The following is a 16812-nucleotide window of genomic DNA, read 5'->3' as shown; positions in this document are numbered from 1 at the left end:
ACACCATCCTGATTTGAATATATTGCTATTGCTTCATACTGACTGGATTAAACTCTTGGAATTCCCCAACTAACAGCATTATGGCAGCACCATGGATTGCAACAGTTCAAGGAGAAGGTCCACTATCACCACCTTAGTGATGGGCCATCAATGCAGCCTTGCCAGAATCACCCAGATCTCAAGAACAAACTCTGGCCCAACAAGGCATCTCAGTCTGAACCCAGGAAGATCTCCTCCTGCTGCAGCAGCGTGACAATTTCCATTGCCTTGGCTATTTTAATGCTTCTATGGGTCAGCTTATTAGTATAGTGCCAACTGTTGTTGAATTAGGGGCAATTTTGCATAGAGTTTTGCACTGATACCTTTGTCATCCTGAGGGTGTCCCACAGCACCTCATGCGTTTGAAATGTCACCACTACCTTCTCAAGGGCATCTAGGGATGGGCAATAAATGCTGGACCAGCCAGCAAAGCCCACATCCCATGAATGAATATAAAAAAAACAAAACTGTTGTAGGCATACTCAGCAATCAGTTTGAGAACAGCAAGTTCCCACAAAAAGCAATGACATGAATAGCCAGATAATCTGTTTTGGTGGTATTTGTTGAGGGATAAGAGGAGCCAATTCTGTGCTGTGGGCTCAAGGAATTGGCATGATACTGCCCAGACTCAGGTAGGATCCTTACAACCAGCAGGTAGCTCCATTAACTAGATTTAATTTTAACCCAAATTCCAGAGTTGAAAGGCCAAAGTCTAATGTGCTGCAGTATCCAGAGCTAAGACATATACAACAAAAACAGAAAATGCTGGAATTAGGCGGCAGGATACCAACTCTCCACAAATGCTGTGCTGAGTGTTGCATTTCTGTTTTTGTTTTAGATTTTCTGCATCTGCAGTTTTTATTTTTATTTTTACTCCAAGCAATATGCATTTCCTTAATAAATGATGATGAACATAACCTGTGAAAACTAGATTCACATTGAGCTAATTGAGCTTTGGGAGTAATAAACATGGCCTCACTAGGTATCATTAGTTACACTTTAACATTTTATTATACAGTATTCAATTTTCACTCCCGGTGCACCAACTCACCTTTGTGTTTGGTATCATTGGTGTCACCAGTCCTCCAATACCAATTCCAAATGACTATTGTTTGCGAGTAAGCTTAGGCAGTGAATGCTGATATGCAATTGGACCATAAATTGCATTGAAGATGAGATTCCTATCACCTAACTGCATCTTTACTAAGATGACCTATTTCTACCCCTGTAACGTTGCTTGACTCAGCCCTTGCCTCAGTTTATTTGCTGTTGAAAGCCTCATCCATGCCTTCATTATCTCTGGACTTGACTATTCCAAAACAATCCTGGCTGGCCTTCCACATTATGCTCTCTGCAAACCCATGGTCCTTCAAAACCCTGCTCCCCCTGTCCTAACTTGCCTCAAGTCCTACACACCCACTACTGACCTACAATGGCTCCTGGTTAAGCAGTGCCTCCATTTTAAGATTCTCATCCTGTTTTCAAATCCTTCCATTGCCTCACCCCTCCCTAGCTCTGCTATCTCCTCCAGCTTTACAGGCCCTCAAGACCCCTGTGTCCCTGGCCTCATTTTAATTGCCTCACCAATGGCGGCTATGCCTTCAGCTGCTAGGACACTAAGCTGTGGAATTCTCTCCCTAAATCTCCTCAACTCTCTACCTCTCTTTCCTTCTTTAAGGTGCTCCTTTTGACCTACCCCTTTGACCAAGCTTTTGGGCACCTGCCCTAATAGCTCCTTGTGTGGCTGGATATCAAATTTTGTTTGATAACACTTGTAAAGCACCTTAGGAGTTTTATTATGTTAAAGATGCTATAAAATGGTAAGTTGTTGATGAGGACAAGCCAAATCAACCCTGTCCTGACCAATTTCCACAAAGTGCATTTTCCAGCAATAATGATTGGACCAGTGAACTGGTGAATTTTCACTCTCCCTAGCTTGCCGATTAAGGCCAATTATAACAACCCAACTGAAGCTAGCTGACACAGCACAGAGCAGAGATCATACCTGGGAACTTTCTGATCTGTATGGCTCAACTCCACCTGACACTATTTTATTACTGTAGATATAAAAACTGATTTCTTCAAATAAATTAATTTTTATATTGCTGTGTAGCTTGTAGCTTCTCCTTGTGTGTGCTGCTGCTGATATGTGTCGAAAATCGATTATGCACTTAACAGAAGTGCGTTGTGCTGACATCTCTATGGCAATCAGCCCAGTTTGCACAGTTTCTTCTTTCCTGGAGTAAATCCAGAGTTGCTTCAGCTGAGCTAGAAGAATGTGGCTGGCGAGACATTATACTGAAATCTTGAATTCTGGATTGCTTCCAGAGTATTAACTCTCTTCTCAACAGGCAGTCTGGTAGCTTTAGCACTATAGTGAGGCATTTAACTGAGATCTGACTGTCACTCAAATCTGCCGGCCACAGGAAAGCAGAGTAACTTCCCTGATCAAAAGCCTTCTGAATTTTGAAAGCCTATGAGTACAGATATTGAGTACTCAGCTGGACAAACAGTGTCCTCCTTTTCATGGACATCCCCGATTTCTTTCATCCCTCCATTGGTGGCTGTGCCTTCAGCTGCCAGGGCCCTAAGCTCTGAAATTCCCTCTCTAAATGTCTCCATTTCTCACCTTTAAGATGCTCCTTAAAACCTACCTCTTTGACCAAATGTTTTGGTTATCCCTCCTAATATCTCTTTATGTGGCTTTGTGTCACGTTTTTGCCTGATAACACTATTGCTTTGGGACTTTTACTATGTTAAAGGTGCTGTACAAATGCAAATATGTTGTTGTTATTACAAAACCATATTGCTTAGCTTTGGCTAACTGAGCAGTGCGTTTTTCTAAAGACTCTTTCCCTCTTCCTCCCCCCATACCTTTCTTCCCCTCCTTTCCCTCAATTACTGACTCCTTACTGGCATATGATTCTCTATGCACTTCCATTGTACTTCAACACAACTTCCAAAGTCCCACTCCAGAGAATTGAATGATAACCTAGGCTGGCATTCCCAGGGCAGGACTGAGGGAGTACTGCATTGTTGAAAATGCTGTCTTTCTGATGAAATGTCAAACCAAGGCCCCTACTCACCTCTCGGGTGGATGTAAAAGTTTCCATGGCACTATTCGAAGAACAGCAAGGGAATTCTTTATATTTACCCCTCAATCAACATCATTAAAAATAGAAACAGAATTACCTGGAAAAACTCAGCAGGTCCCTCGTCCATCCCCACCCCCTTTCCATTTCTTCCCCCTCCCTTTTGTTTTTTCCAATAATTTATATAGATTTTTCTTTTCCCACCTATTTCCATTATTTTTAAATCATACCTGTAATGCCCTGTCAGTCTTTCCACCCCACCCCCACTAGAGCTATACCTTGAGTGTCCTGCCATCCATTCTTAATTAGCACATTCTCTTAGATAATATCACCACCTTCAACACCTCTTTGATCCTTTATCTGTGACATCTTTTGATTATCTGCTCCTATCACTGCTTGCTTGTATCTACAACCACGCCCCCCCCCCCCAACTTCTCTCCCCCCACCCCCCCACCTTAAATTAGTTTATATTTCACCCCTCTCCTAATATTACCCAGTTCTGTTGAAGGGTCATGAGGACTCGAAACGTCAACTCTTTTCTTCTCCGCCGATGCTGCCAGACCTGCTGAGTTTTTCCAGGTAATTCTGTTTTTGTTTTGGATTTCCAGCGTCCGCAGTAGTTTTTGTTTTTATCATTAAAAATAGATTCTGATCATTATCATATTGCTGTTTGTGGGACCTTGCTGTTTGGCTACATTACAACAGTGACTACATTTTAAAAGTACTTCATTGACTGTAAAGTGCTTTGTGATGCCCTGAGGTCATGAAACACGCAGTGTACATGCAAGTCTTTTTATTTACTACTCATCGTGCCTGGACATAGTTTTAGTCCATCGTTTGATGGTGAGGAATATCACAAATGAACCCAATTGTTCTCCTTCCCCTTCCAGTGACCTCTACACATGTACACTTGCAAACTCTCAGCAGGGAAGCAGGGGTGGTGATGGGGAGGGCAGGGGAGAATCACTCAATAATGATCAGGAGCTAATTTTCGTCTTTCTAACCAAGAGGGTCCTGAGGCCAATTGGACTTACCTAGCTGCTGCACTGGATGAAATCAGCTAACCAGAGATCAAATATGGGACTTTCCTTGTTTAATATCAAACTGGATGATGCTATTCCCCATTGAAGTGGTAAACTGCATCAGAGGTGGATTGCAGCTGCACTCTTCTTCATTTCCCTCAATCCCTTATTTCTCCATTATCACATCTCTATGCCTCTTGCACATACCTATATCATCCAAATCAAAGATCACTCCTAGTAACTTGTTCCACAACTCCATTACATTTCAATAAAAAAAATTCCACCTGACTTTCCTGTTTACTCCAAATTTACAATTATTCATTCATATTATCTGGATATTACTGGCAGGTCTGATATTTATTGCCCCATCCCTGTACAACGGAGTGCTTTGCTAGGCCATTTCAATTAAGAGTCAGCCACTTTGCTGTGGGTCTGGAGTCACATATGAAGCCAGATTTGGTAAGGATAGCAGATTTCCTTTTCTGAAGCACCAGATAGAGCTTTACAACAATCCAGTTTTATGGCCACTATGAATAATACTATTTTTTTCCACACTCCAGATTTAATTAATTAACTGAATTTAAATCCCATAGCTGCCACAGTGGGATTTGAACTCACGGATCATTAGTTTAGGTTTCTGGATTACTAGTTCAGTGTCATCGGCACCGTGCTATTATACCCATGAATTTTTAATTTGTGTCCATTGGGTCTTCAGTCCTTCACAAGAGTGAACAATTTATCCAAATCAATTTTGTCAATTAAAATTGATCCAAACAAACATTGCTTCTGTTATTTCTTTCCGCTTTGTTTTGGAAAATGTCTACGTTCCATTCAGAACCTCCCTATCAGGAACTCATCAGATGGGGATTATCTGTTTGGGCCATGAAGCTGCTTGTTGGCTGCTCTGTAATTCTGTATAATTTATTAAAGTTTCTGAGGAGTCTGCTTTTCTGGTGTTTCTCTTCATTTCCCCTCTTATTTCTCTGTTGCTTGAAAAAGAAAGTTAGACTTGTATTTATGCGCATCTCAAAATTGTCCCATACTGTTTCACGGACAGTGAATTACTCTGACATCCAGCAAATGTGTAGAAAGTGCAACAAATGCTCTAAACACAGCAAGGTCCCACAAACAGCATTGAGATGGATGGCAGGTAATCCCCTTTTTTTGGTGCGTCTCCAGTAGAGGGAGGAATGTTGACCAGGAGAACTTCCTGCTTGTCTTCAAATAGTGGCTTTGCACCGTTAACATCCATCGGAACATATACACAGTGTTTGGAGAAATGCCTTTGTGCACTGCTGCCTCTTGTGTACTGTGGCTTGCCATTGTCATGTGACTACTGAGGTCACCATGACAGAAATAAAGGTTTTGTGCAGAAGCCATTTTTACTCACCACGTGAAACATGGCTTCAGGAGTGTGCAGCTGAATTTGAGTGGATTTTGTTAGATGTAAGAGAGCCAGCTGCTGTAAGAAACAGCAGCGAATAATTAAAACTTCAGTCTGCAACTTTGTACAGGACATTGACTGCTGGGTGGGTCAGCATGGCTTTGGATATTCCAGTACTGGAGATGAAGACAGATTTGAGAATGAATTGGAAATTTTTCCAGTCTCAATGATAGCACTATGAAATTGCCACAGAATTAAACAAGAAGCCTGAACAAATAAGAGTGGTATGTAATCAGTGCCGGGGAAGAGTGCTACAAGCTGTATTTCACCGTAGACCTCACTGAGGAGCAGAAAAGCCAGTTTTGTGAAATTTTGCAGGCCTTGAAGACCCACTTTGAACTATTTAACAATATTACTTTTGAACACCATGTGTTAACACCAGAGGTCAGGAAGAGGGGAGAATATTGATCAGTATGTGACTGCATTGAAACATCTAACCGAATCTTGTGAGTTTGAGCAGCTGAAGAACGGTCTGATCAGAGATGGGATTGTCTTAGATCAAGAGATCCTGCTGTGAAAGCACAGCTGCTGAGAAAAGAGAAACACTCTCAAGAAAGATATTGACATGAGTAGAAGCTCTGAAGTGGTCAATCATCAGCGGCAGATTATTGATGGGAGAACTAATGAGGCTTTGCACTATGCTGAGAGGCTGTTCAGGCTATTTACAAAAGGGCCAGCAGGAAGATCAAGGCCAGAGTACACACACAAAAGAAAAAGAAGCATATCCAGCATGGGGAAAGCAGTGCTCTTACTGCAAGAAGCTGAATCACTGCATGCAAGTGTTTTGCAGGAAAGAAGCAAAGCAAGTCTATAAAGATAGTTGCTGGAGAGATTTTGGACAATGATTCTGAGAAATCACTCTACACCCTAGAACAGGTTGGCACTGTCAAGTCTCAAGATAAAAGATGGTTTGTGACAATTGGAATGACAACTGCAGAAGGAGAGCATCAAGTTAATGTCAAGTGTCAGATAAACACCGTTGCTACGTGCAACATCATGAGCTTTGCAGACCTGTGTGAAGTTGCTCAAGGTAATGGCCTGAGATTGAAGCCATTAAAGGTAAAGTTGAGGCTATATGATGGAATGATGCTGACCCCAAAAAGACAAACAAAGCTGAGAGTCCAGTGCAATGGGAAGAAAGATGTGCAGTTCCAGATAGTAGACACTAAGCAAAATCCACTCATCTCAGCTGAAACAAGTTAAAAATTTGAACTGGTAACCCTCCATGTGCCAGAAGTTTGAAGTGTTTCACATAGTATCAAGCCATTTACTGTTGAACAGATCCTAAAATATTACAAAGGTTTTTTTCACAGGTCTTGGATGTCTTCCTGGTAAATAGCATCTTGAAGTAGATGAGAGTGTGAGACCAATTGAGCATCTTCCTAGGAGAGTTCCAGCTTCCCTCAAGTCCAGCCTGAAAGCTTGAAAAGATGGGAGTAATCAAGAAAGTGACAACACCTACAGACTGGATTAGCAGTATGATAGCAGTGAAAAAACCTGGAAAGCTGAGAGTGTGCAAAGATCCAAAGGACTTCAATAAAGCTTTGAAGAGATCTCACTACCCCATGCCAACCATTACCACTAGATGCGAAGGATGGATATTGGCAAGCGAAGTTGGATGAAAGCCAAATGTCACTTTGATAAAGAGACCAAATCATTGCCAGATTTGAGGGTTGGAGAGCCGATCAGAGTGAAAATCTTCAATGCACTCAACAAAAGTCAGTCCACTTGGCAACTTGGAGCCTGTGTAAAGCAGTTGTCACCTAGAATGACCAGAGATATTGTCGCAACTGCAGACACATACGTGCAATGGGAGAAGTTGCTCCTTCACAGCAGACATATGAAGAGGAAGAGTTGATTTCACAACTGAACAAGGAGCAGAATGACATATTAGTCCAAGAGGTCAACTGCTCCCCAACAAATGCAACGGGTCAGCAGCAACACTTGCTATGGCAACAACATTCTCCGGAGAGGCAATGTCAACCCAGGAACCAGCAGACACCAGACATACAACTAACAACAACCCACACATGTACCATTAGAAGACCTGAATGCTTTAAAGATCGTGTGCAATGCACATGTAGAAACAGATGAAAGCGAGACAGACTAGAATGAACAGTTTTCTGTTTGCTGTGATGAGTCTCTTTACAGACCGTGTATGTAGGTAATTTGCAACTGCAAATGATTATGCATGCAATGTGTTATTTTTTCTTTTTATGAAAAGTGGGATGTTTGAAGAAGTGCCTTTGTGCACTGCTGCCTCTTCTGTACTGTGGCTTGCCATAGCAATGTGACTGCTGTGGTCATCTTGAGTAAACCAAAGCTTTTGTGCAGGAGCCATTTTTACCCAGCACATGAAGCACACAGCCCTCGTTAAAGACCTTACCTGACAGACAACACCTACAGCGCAGCACTTCCTCAGTAGTGCATTGGAGTGTCACCTTACATCCTGTGCTCAAATCTTTGGAATGGGATTATAAACCCACAAACTTCTGATTTGAAGTGAATGCTAACGACTGCGCCAAGTTGACAATACAGTGCCTAGAGCTGTATAAAGATTTTTTGAGGCCTTGGGCACCAAGGACATTTGGGACCCTGCGATGGCAAGTTTTAGTATTTATTTAATTCATTCATGGGATGTGGGCATCGTTGGTTATGCCAGCATTAATTACCCATCCCTAAGTTCCCTTGAGAAGGTGGTGGTGAGGTGTCATCTTGAACCATTGCAGTTCAAGTGGTATAGGAACACCCACAGTGCTGTTAGGGAGGGAGTTCCAGGATTTTGACCCAGTGACAGAAAAGGAACGACGATATATTTCCAAGTCAAGATGGCAAGTACCTTGGAGGGGAACTTCCAGGTGGTGGTGTTCCTGCAGTGCATCTTGTAGATGGTGCACACTGCTGCCACTGTGCGTCAGTGGAGGAAGGAGTGAATGTTTGTGGATGGGGTGCCATTTAAGCGGGCTGCCTTGTCTTGGATGGTGTCAAGCTTTTTGAGTGTTGTTGGAGCTGCACTTATCCAGGCAAGTGGAGAGTATTCCATCACACTCCTGACTTGTGCTTTGTAGATGGTGGACAGTCTTTGGGGAGACAGGTGGTGAGTTACTAGCTGCAGGATTCCTAGCTTCTGATCTGCTCTTGTAGCCACAGTATTTATATGGCTAGTCCAGTTCAGTTTCTGGTGAATGGTAACCCCCAGGATGTTGGTAGATTGTAATAAATCTGCTGAAGCTACCTCTCCCACTTCTGACAACATTTTTAAAGGGTAGAATATTTTGATCCAGCAGTTATATGTAGTTTTTCAGCATTATGTCGGCTTTTACCCAGACCTCATTTTGCACTGGTAACCTCGCAGGGACTACACATTGTGCTAAGGCCACATATATACATGCATTAATCTGCCCTTGGCAGTGACTCATGATTTTACGCAATTTGTGAGATTGTGACCCCCCCTCTCGGGACAAAAATTACATTATAATCTGAAAAATTGAGCCTCGGGGAGTGTATAGTGCAACTGTTAAAACTCTGCCCTTTCAGCTCTGAGAGAGTTCACATCCAGACTGGCGTGATGAGATACACAAGTAGGAATAGGAATAGGCCATTCGGCACCTCAAGCCTGCTCTGCCATTTGATAAGATCATGATTAATATGATTGTGGCCTCAAATCCACTTTGATGTCTGTCGATGTAACAACAGAGGCTGTTCTTCAAAAATAATGAATTGATGATGAAGATGGCCTAACAATGGTGCAATGTAAATAAAAGTTCTTTCTTTCTAAATCAGCTGTCTCTTTGAGGGAGGTGACAGGATGGGTATTGTGGAAAATGGCCAATAATCATACTGGTGCACTGCAGCAAGCAGAGGGAATGTTTACTCTTCATCTTACCTGTGCTGTAACTGAAGAGTGCTTGATGCTGCCATTAGGTGCATGGAATGGATGCTCCATTCACATTCCCCATCTTGAGGAGGACAACATTTTTTTTAATAAGTGGAAAATAAAGTTTGATTAGTCCTACCTTACATAAAGTGAATTGTAGGAATAGTGTATTATTATAAAAAGATTGATGTGCAGTGCCATATGTGATGACAAGCTGCTGATGATGGGATGATTTGTACTGGCAGAAAATGTCCAGAGCTAAAGAGAAAAAAAACGGTAAAAGCAGGGTTGCTTAATAAATATATTAACTCAGAGAGGACTAGTGGAGGCAACGTTCTAGGCTCCCTCAGACTGGTGGTCCCCACAGAAATGATTTCCCAGGTGTTCCCCTCCTGGGTTTTCCCAGGGGAATTATGGAGCTGCCAGCATCTGAGGGTCTACCCAAGCCTGACACATCCTGCTGTTGAATCTCAAATCCCTTTGGAAGCTGCAGAATGAAGCTGAATATGTAGGAAGCATTTCACATGAATGACACTTAAAAGGGATGGTAATCAAATGTTACATATTTATGTCACATATTTTATTGCTCCCATAATATACACCAAAGGACCTTAATATGCTCTATTTTCTCAGTTTGTTAGGATGAAGTCGCTATGCAAATGCAAGTTGTAGTTGTAATACGGTTTTTTTTTTCCCATGTCCTGGCGGTTACTGAGCCTGGCAGGGGTTCCATAGGCACTGGCTACTGTCCGTGCCTCACCCAAATGAATGTCAGCAGGCTATTCAACCATGGAGGCCATCAAAGCTAAACTTGACATTCATACGTGCACAAGTTCTGACAGGAACAGGAAAGCCTGGCTGATTTTCCATCATAGAATCGTAGCTTTTTAACTGCTGCTCCTAGCTGTGATCAGTAAGGTCAGACAAAAAATAGAACTCATACCTTTAGGCTTTTGTGGCTTCATCCCCATATGTTCTAACCCGTGACAAGAAATGTATTTGGCCCTACCATTCTTTACCTGACTGGTTCACTGATTTTATTGGACTTGTGAATTTCCATTGGCATTGCACCTGTAAGCTAAATGATACATTATTTTGATCATTCTTCTCTTCCAAAAAGCCAAACAGTGACGGAGATAACTGGAGCCTAATTTTAAACACTTGATAAGCTTTTATTTATGGAGATGCACATTACAAACATGCACCTCCAAACCCAACAATCATAGTTTCAGTCTGCTGCTATATGTGGGAGCACACGTGAATCCCCAGTTAATGCTCACCACATGGACAGATTAAAATACTCAATTAATATACAATTCACAATCAGTACCATGTGGTAGCATTCCATTCAGAATTGTGCTGCTTTTGGGACATAGTATATTCCTCCTCAGTAAATACTCAATGAGGCCAGAATTTTATTACTCATCAAGCTGCAGGTCATAATGCAGACTTTCCATTTCTTTTTTCAGAAGTGCGATCGCTAAAGTTACACAGAGGTTGCGGACATTTCAGTCCCTTGAAGTGTTAGCTCAGCTCAGCTGCCTTTGAGTTAGAAGGTTGTGGGTGCAAGGCTGAATATAGACTGAAGCACATAATCCAGGCTGATTCTTCAGTGCAGTGTGGCATTTTGCCTTCAACTAACACTGCTGAAAAAAAATCTGGTCATTCATCTTCTTTCGTGTTTATGGGACCATAACACCATAAGACATAGGAGCAGAAATTAGGACATTTGGCCCATTGAGTCTGCTCCCCCATTCAATCATGGCTGATAAGTTTCTCAACCCCATTCTCCCGCCTTCTCCCCGTAACCTTTGATCCCCTTACCAATCAAGAACCTATCTATCTTGGTCTTAAATACACTCAATGACCTGGCCTCCACAGCCTTCTGTGGCAATGAATTCCATAGATTCACCACTCTCTGGCTAAAGAAATTTCTCCTCATCTCTGTTCTAAAAGGTCTTCCCTTTACTCTGAGGCTGTGCCCTCGGGTCCTAGTCTCTCCTACTAATGGAAACATCTTCCCCACGTCCACTCTATTCAGGCCTTTCAGTATTCTGTAAGTTTCAATCAGATCCCCCTTCATCATTCTAAACTCCATCGAGTATAGACTCAGAGTCCTCAAACGTTCCTCATATGTTAAGCCTTTCATTCCTGGGATCATTCTTGTGAACCTATAAGGTCCCTCAAGCAGCAATGAGTTAAATGATTAAGTAGTCTGTTTTGGTGATGTTCATTGAGGGATAATTGTTGGACCAGGACACCTCTTTTTTCGAATAGTGCCAAAGTATTTCTTAGGTCTGTCTGAGAGAGCAGATGAGACCTTGGTTTAATGTCTGATGCAAAAAATGACACCTCTGACAGTGCAGCATTGAAGTAGCGGTCTAGATTATGTGCATATGTGTCTGGGGTGGGGCTTGAATCCACAACATTCTGACACAGAGGCAAGTATGCTACCATGGCAAAGCCAAGGCTAACATTTTATATAATTTTTCAGTAGAGCTAGATGTCTTTTATCTTATAATACAGTTTGGAATAATTACTTGCTGTTGTTTTAGTTACATGTTGAAAATACCAAGTCATAACACCAAAATGTGTTCAGTTGGAACAACTCTGCGTTTTTCCACTAGGTGGAGTAGAAAGATCTGCTTTTACATGTTGAGCAGGTGATCAATGAAGTTGACTTGTGGCAGGGCTGTAATGTGTTTGCTCTGACTTTAGAGATAAAAGAGTAGAATAGGCTAAGATGAATAGAGGTGTTCAGAATCATGTTTGGTTTAGAACAGTAAATAAAGAGGAACTGGTTCCAATGCTCGAAGGTTCGATAGCCAGAGGGCACAGATATTGATAATTGGTGCAAGAATCAGAAGTAAGATGAGTAATCTCTACCCAATGAGTTGTTATGATCTGAACGCACTTCTGATAGGTGGTGGAACCAGATTCAATAATAAGTCCCAAAAGGGATTTTAAAAAATTTGTTCTTGTGATGTGAGCATCGTTGGCAATGCCAGCATTTATTATCCATCCCTAATTGCCCTTGGGTGGTGTTGTGTTGCCTTCTTGAACTGCAGCAGTCCATGTGGTCTACACTCATAGTGTTGTTTGGGATAAATACATGAAGAACATAAGAACTAGAAGCAGGAGTAGGCAATTCAGCCCCTCGAGCCTGCCCCGCCATTCAATGCGATCATGGCTGATCTCATTTCTGCCTCAACTCCAGTTTCCTGCCCTCTCCACAAGAGGAAAAATTTGCAGAAATACAAGGAAAGGGCAGTGGTGTGGGCTAATTGGATAAATGTGGTTGACTCTGAACTGCCTTCTGAAATGGCCTAGCAATTCCACTCAGTTGTACCAAACAGCTATGGAAAGTCAAAAAGGAATAAAACCATTCAGCATCGACCTAGGCACTGGGAACAACATCCAGCCCTGTCGATTCCACAGAGTCTTTCTTACTAACATTAGTTTTGTGCCAAAATTGGAGAACTGTCCCATAGTCAAGTGACAGTCATGCTTACTAGCTCACCAACAGCCAATGTCCCAGACACTTCCATCACCATCTCTGGGTATATCCTGCCCCATCAGAATGACAGACATACCAGAGATGACGGCACAGTGGTAGACAGTTGGTTCCTTCCCTGTCACTGGATCAAGATCCTGCAACTCCCTTCCAAACAGCACTGTGGATCTACCTGCACCAGGTGGACTGCAGTGTTTCAAGAGGGTGGCGTCTTCTCAAGGGCAATCATGGATTAGCAACAAAGCCAGTGAGGCCCACATCCAGTGAAAGAATGAAAAAAGCTTTCATGATGGGCCAAATGGCCTCCCTCTCTGCTGTATCATTCTACAAATCTATTTGCAAATAAATAGCACTTAGAATCTTGTGTCAGGTCACAAGAGGGAGCACCTGTCTCAGACCTACATTTTGACTGGTAATAGTCCTCTAGGTTTCGTGGCGCTGAACTAGGAGGACCAACGTTGACCTAGCTTATGGTGCTCATCTTGCCTTTTGTTTATATTCATTGTTAACAATTTCGAGGGGGCAGGGGGAAGAATCTCCAAGTCTCACGAGATTTGTCGTTGACTCTAAGCGTGCGTGGGCAGATTTCCTCGTGCGCCTGTGCGTGGTCGGGCGAACGCACGCGTGCTTGATCGCGCACACGCACGCACGCACGCACGCACGCAACGAATGCCAAACGCTTTTCGGGGTGGGCACAACCTAACCCGATAACCGGAAGCTCCGGGAGGCTGATCGACAAGCACATTGGCCAATAGAACGTCGATCCGACAGGCAAAAAGGCGGGAGGGTGGAATGCTTGGCCCAATCGGCTGCGCGGTACTGTGAGGGTGTGAGGAGGGGGGCGGGTTGGGTTCTGTGCCCGGTGCTCAAGGTTGGTTGAGCGGCGGTCTCTCCGGCTGTCGGGTTTAGGGATGTAAGTGGGGGACTGAAATGGCTGCCGAAAAGAAGCCGGAAGGTAAGGGGCTGAAGAGGCGGGGGTGGGGGGGAAATTTCAGTGTGCAGAAAAAACACTGATATTTAATTTTTAATTATGATGACAACCTTTGGGACGACGAAAAAAAGCTAAATCTGACAGAACAAGGGGGTGTGAGGCGCTGCGAATGGAGCAAAAAACGGTTTATCTTAAATATAATAACCGCTGTGCGTGGAATATGGAGAAGGACAAATGGTTTCCTCACAGAAATGGAGCATATATCTGAATATTTTTTATCCTCAGAAAGCTGTCACTTTTTAACAGAAGGAAAAAATATTATTTAAAATAAAATCAAATATATGCAAGGTTGTGTGGTATTTGCTGGCTGTAAAATCCACAAGAGGGCGGTAACGGATTGTTTATCTGGTGTGAAAGTGATTTAACTCCTCTCTCACTCAAATATTGAAATACTTTAAGTAATATACTCCAAAATAACGAGCAAGATCATTATCGACGAGTGGAGAATTGCATGTCACGAGTAACCTCAGATTTATATTTTGGCTTGATTGTAGTTCAGATGCAAACTTGCAAAATATTTTTTTTTTAAAAAAAAGATAAATTTCAGAATGAATGTTTTGAACAAATGTTGTTAAAATCTGTGTGGAAAATAATCGCTGTCAGAAGTTTAGGTTATTTCATTATAATAATTTTGTTGCAGGGACAACAGTGAATTCAGGCTCCAGAACACACATTCTGCACGCTCTCTATTTGCTAGAATTTATAAACTTATTAGAAAAGTTTTTTTTAAAATACGTACAACTTGAAAAAAAAGTGGACCTTTTTGAAGTTCAGCGTGTTGAAAAACACTCTCCACTATTGAATTATCTACTATTTTATTATTTTAATAAAAATATATATCAGACAACTTTTAAATTTTCAAATACTAATGCTTTAAAATTATAAATATGAAAATGTAATGAAACTCTTGCAAGTCAACTATTCCCATAATGAGAGAGCAGTCTGTAATTTCCCTGTATACACAATTTGTGCAAATGAGGAGAAAGCCATGCATGATATAGTAATTTCAAGTAAATTCTTGTAATTACAGTCGGGTATTATTTATTCCATTAACATAAAATGCTGATTACGCTGGTACATTTTACTTGCAGATTTGTAGTACCTGAAGCATTCTTTGTATACGTTACAGGAAAAAAAAATCAAATGACATGGCAAAATGTAGTAAGTTACTTATAGATTTGCCTGATGCATAACACTGGTGGAGATTCCCAAGAATCTAGGGCAAAGATTACTTATCAAATCAATTTTTTAGTAAATTGTATTTTAAAAAGAAGTAATAGCACTCATATCAGTAACTGAAAAACCAATTTTTAAATGCATTTTACAATATTATTTTGTTTTCCAATGAAAATTTTATTGTATCAATTCAGCAATAGAAATTGTTCATTACTATGTTTGCTGGGGTGCATGGGGACATCTTTATAAGGTTTTTAAAAGTCTTTACTGATCATGAGTATAATCTTTTGAAAAAATGTTCCTAAGAGTTTTAAAATAAATTGGGAGCTGTCAGCTTTAACCCTTTGTTTTGTTGCTGCTGTTTGACATGTGAAGCATGTCTCTTTTATAAGTAATACATGATGTGGACGCAAATTGAGCTTAGCTTTCGAGCTGGTCTTTATTTGTGCCCATATGATGAGTAATGTATTGCTTCTTTGCAGGAAACATTTTTATCACACCTTTGTAATGCCTATCTTCCTTGAAGATTTGGACTCCTATCAGAAATAATTGTACCAATATCTATTCCATTGGACAAGGCTATTTTAATGGCTGCCAGGATTTTTCCTCTGTTCTCTTGGCCGCTGGTTTTGCTCGTGATTAAATGATCAATTTCCCGTTCAACAGAAGGACCAGGTCTCAGACTCAGAGACCCTGCTTTTTTAAGCAATTTCCTCTCACCCTTGTAGACATTTGAACAGCTTACAGTATTTCTGTCAGACAACAATAGCAATGAATCAAACATTCAATGGTAGCCCTGTGTATTATCTCAGTCAAGCTGTCAGCTCAAGGAATCCTATTGTAGTTTTACCTGTTCTCTTGCAACTTAATACCGAGTAATTCCATCAATGCTGTTCATGGAAAAATGAAACGAAGCAAGGGTATCTCTGAAACTAGTATTTATTTAGTTTGCTTTTTGTTTCATGTGCTGATGACAAGAATAGAAATTAAGGAAATCAAGGTTATTGAAGCACAACATTATAATGTTAGGGAATTGTCGCAAGCCCAAAGATGAATAAACATTAATCGAGAAGCAGAATACCGCGGATGCTGGAAATCTGAAATGAAAACAGAAAATACTCAGCTGGTTATGGTAGCATCTGTGGAGAGAAACTGAGTTAATGTTTCAGGTCTGTGACCTTTCATCAGAACTGGGAAAAGCTTTTTAAAATAAACACTGTCCACATGGAAATTGCTTGGGGTAATTTAGGAAAAGTAACTTTCCTTTTTTTACTCCTTCAAAGTTCCAAATGCCCCATCTTATGTTCTCTTCCTCTCTGCAACCTCCCTCGCACATTCTTTCCCTGGGCTTCAGAACTGTGGAAGTGTCACCTCCTGCAGACTTCCCTACCTTCCTGCAATCTACAAACTCTTAAAACCCAGGCTTTGTTATCTAATCCCTGCTAGGTTCTTCATCTATCCTCAACCTTGGCGATTTCCTGACCCACTCCAGACCCACAGCAATGTGGTTGACTCTTAAATGCCCTCTGAACAAGGGCAATTAGGGATGGGCAGTAAATGCAGGCCTAGCCAGTGATGCCACCGTCCCATGAATGAGTTTAATAAAAACTATTAGTCTTTGCCGAGCCAAGTTCCTTAATAGAACAGTGCTAAATAT

General features: G+C 41.6%; 1 protein-coding gene across 1 annotated transcript in view; it reads left to right on the top strand.

Moving 5' to 3' along the window:
- Positions 1-13827: 13827 nt before the first annotated feature.
- LOC144690441 (calmodulin-binding transcription activator 1-like) overlaps positions 13828-16812 on the top strand; it is a 1084973-nt gene continuing 1081988 nt past the window's right edge. Inside the window, exon 1 of the mRNA XM_078557952.1 lies at positions 13828-13943. Within this exon, the coding sequence (XP_078414078.1) occupies positions 13919-13943 (25 nt within the window). The 5' untranslated portion in view covers positions 13828-13918. The remainder of the gene's footprint in view (positions 13944-16812) is intronic.

Source organism: Cetorhinus maximus, chromosome 15 (assembly GCF_964194155.1).
Source record: "Cetorhinus maximus chromosome 15, sCetMax3.hap1.1, whole genome shotgun sequence".
Taxonomy (NCBI): domain Eukaryota; kingdom Metazoa; phylum Chordata; class Chondrichthyes; order Lamniformes; family Cetorhinidae; genus Cetorhinus; species Cetorhinus maximus.
This window is presented reverse-complemented; position numbering and strand designations above follow the sequence as displayed.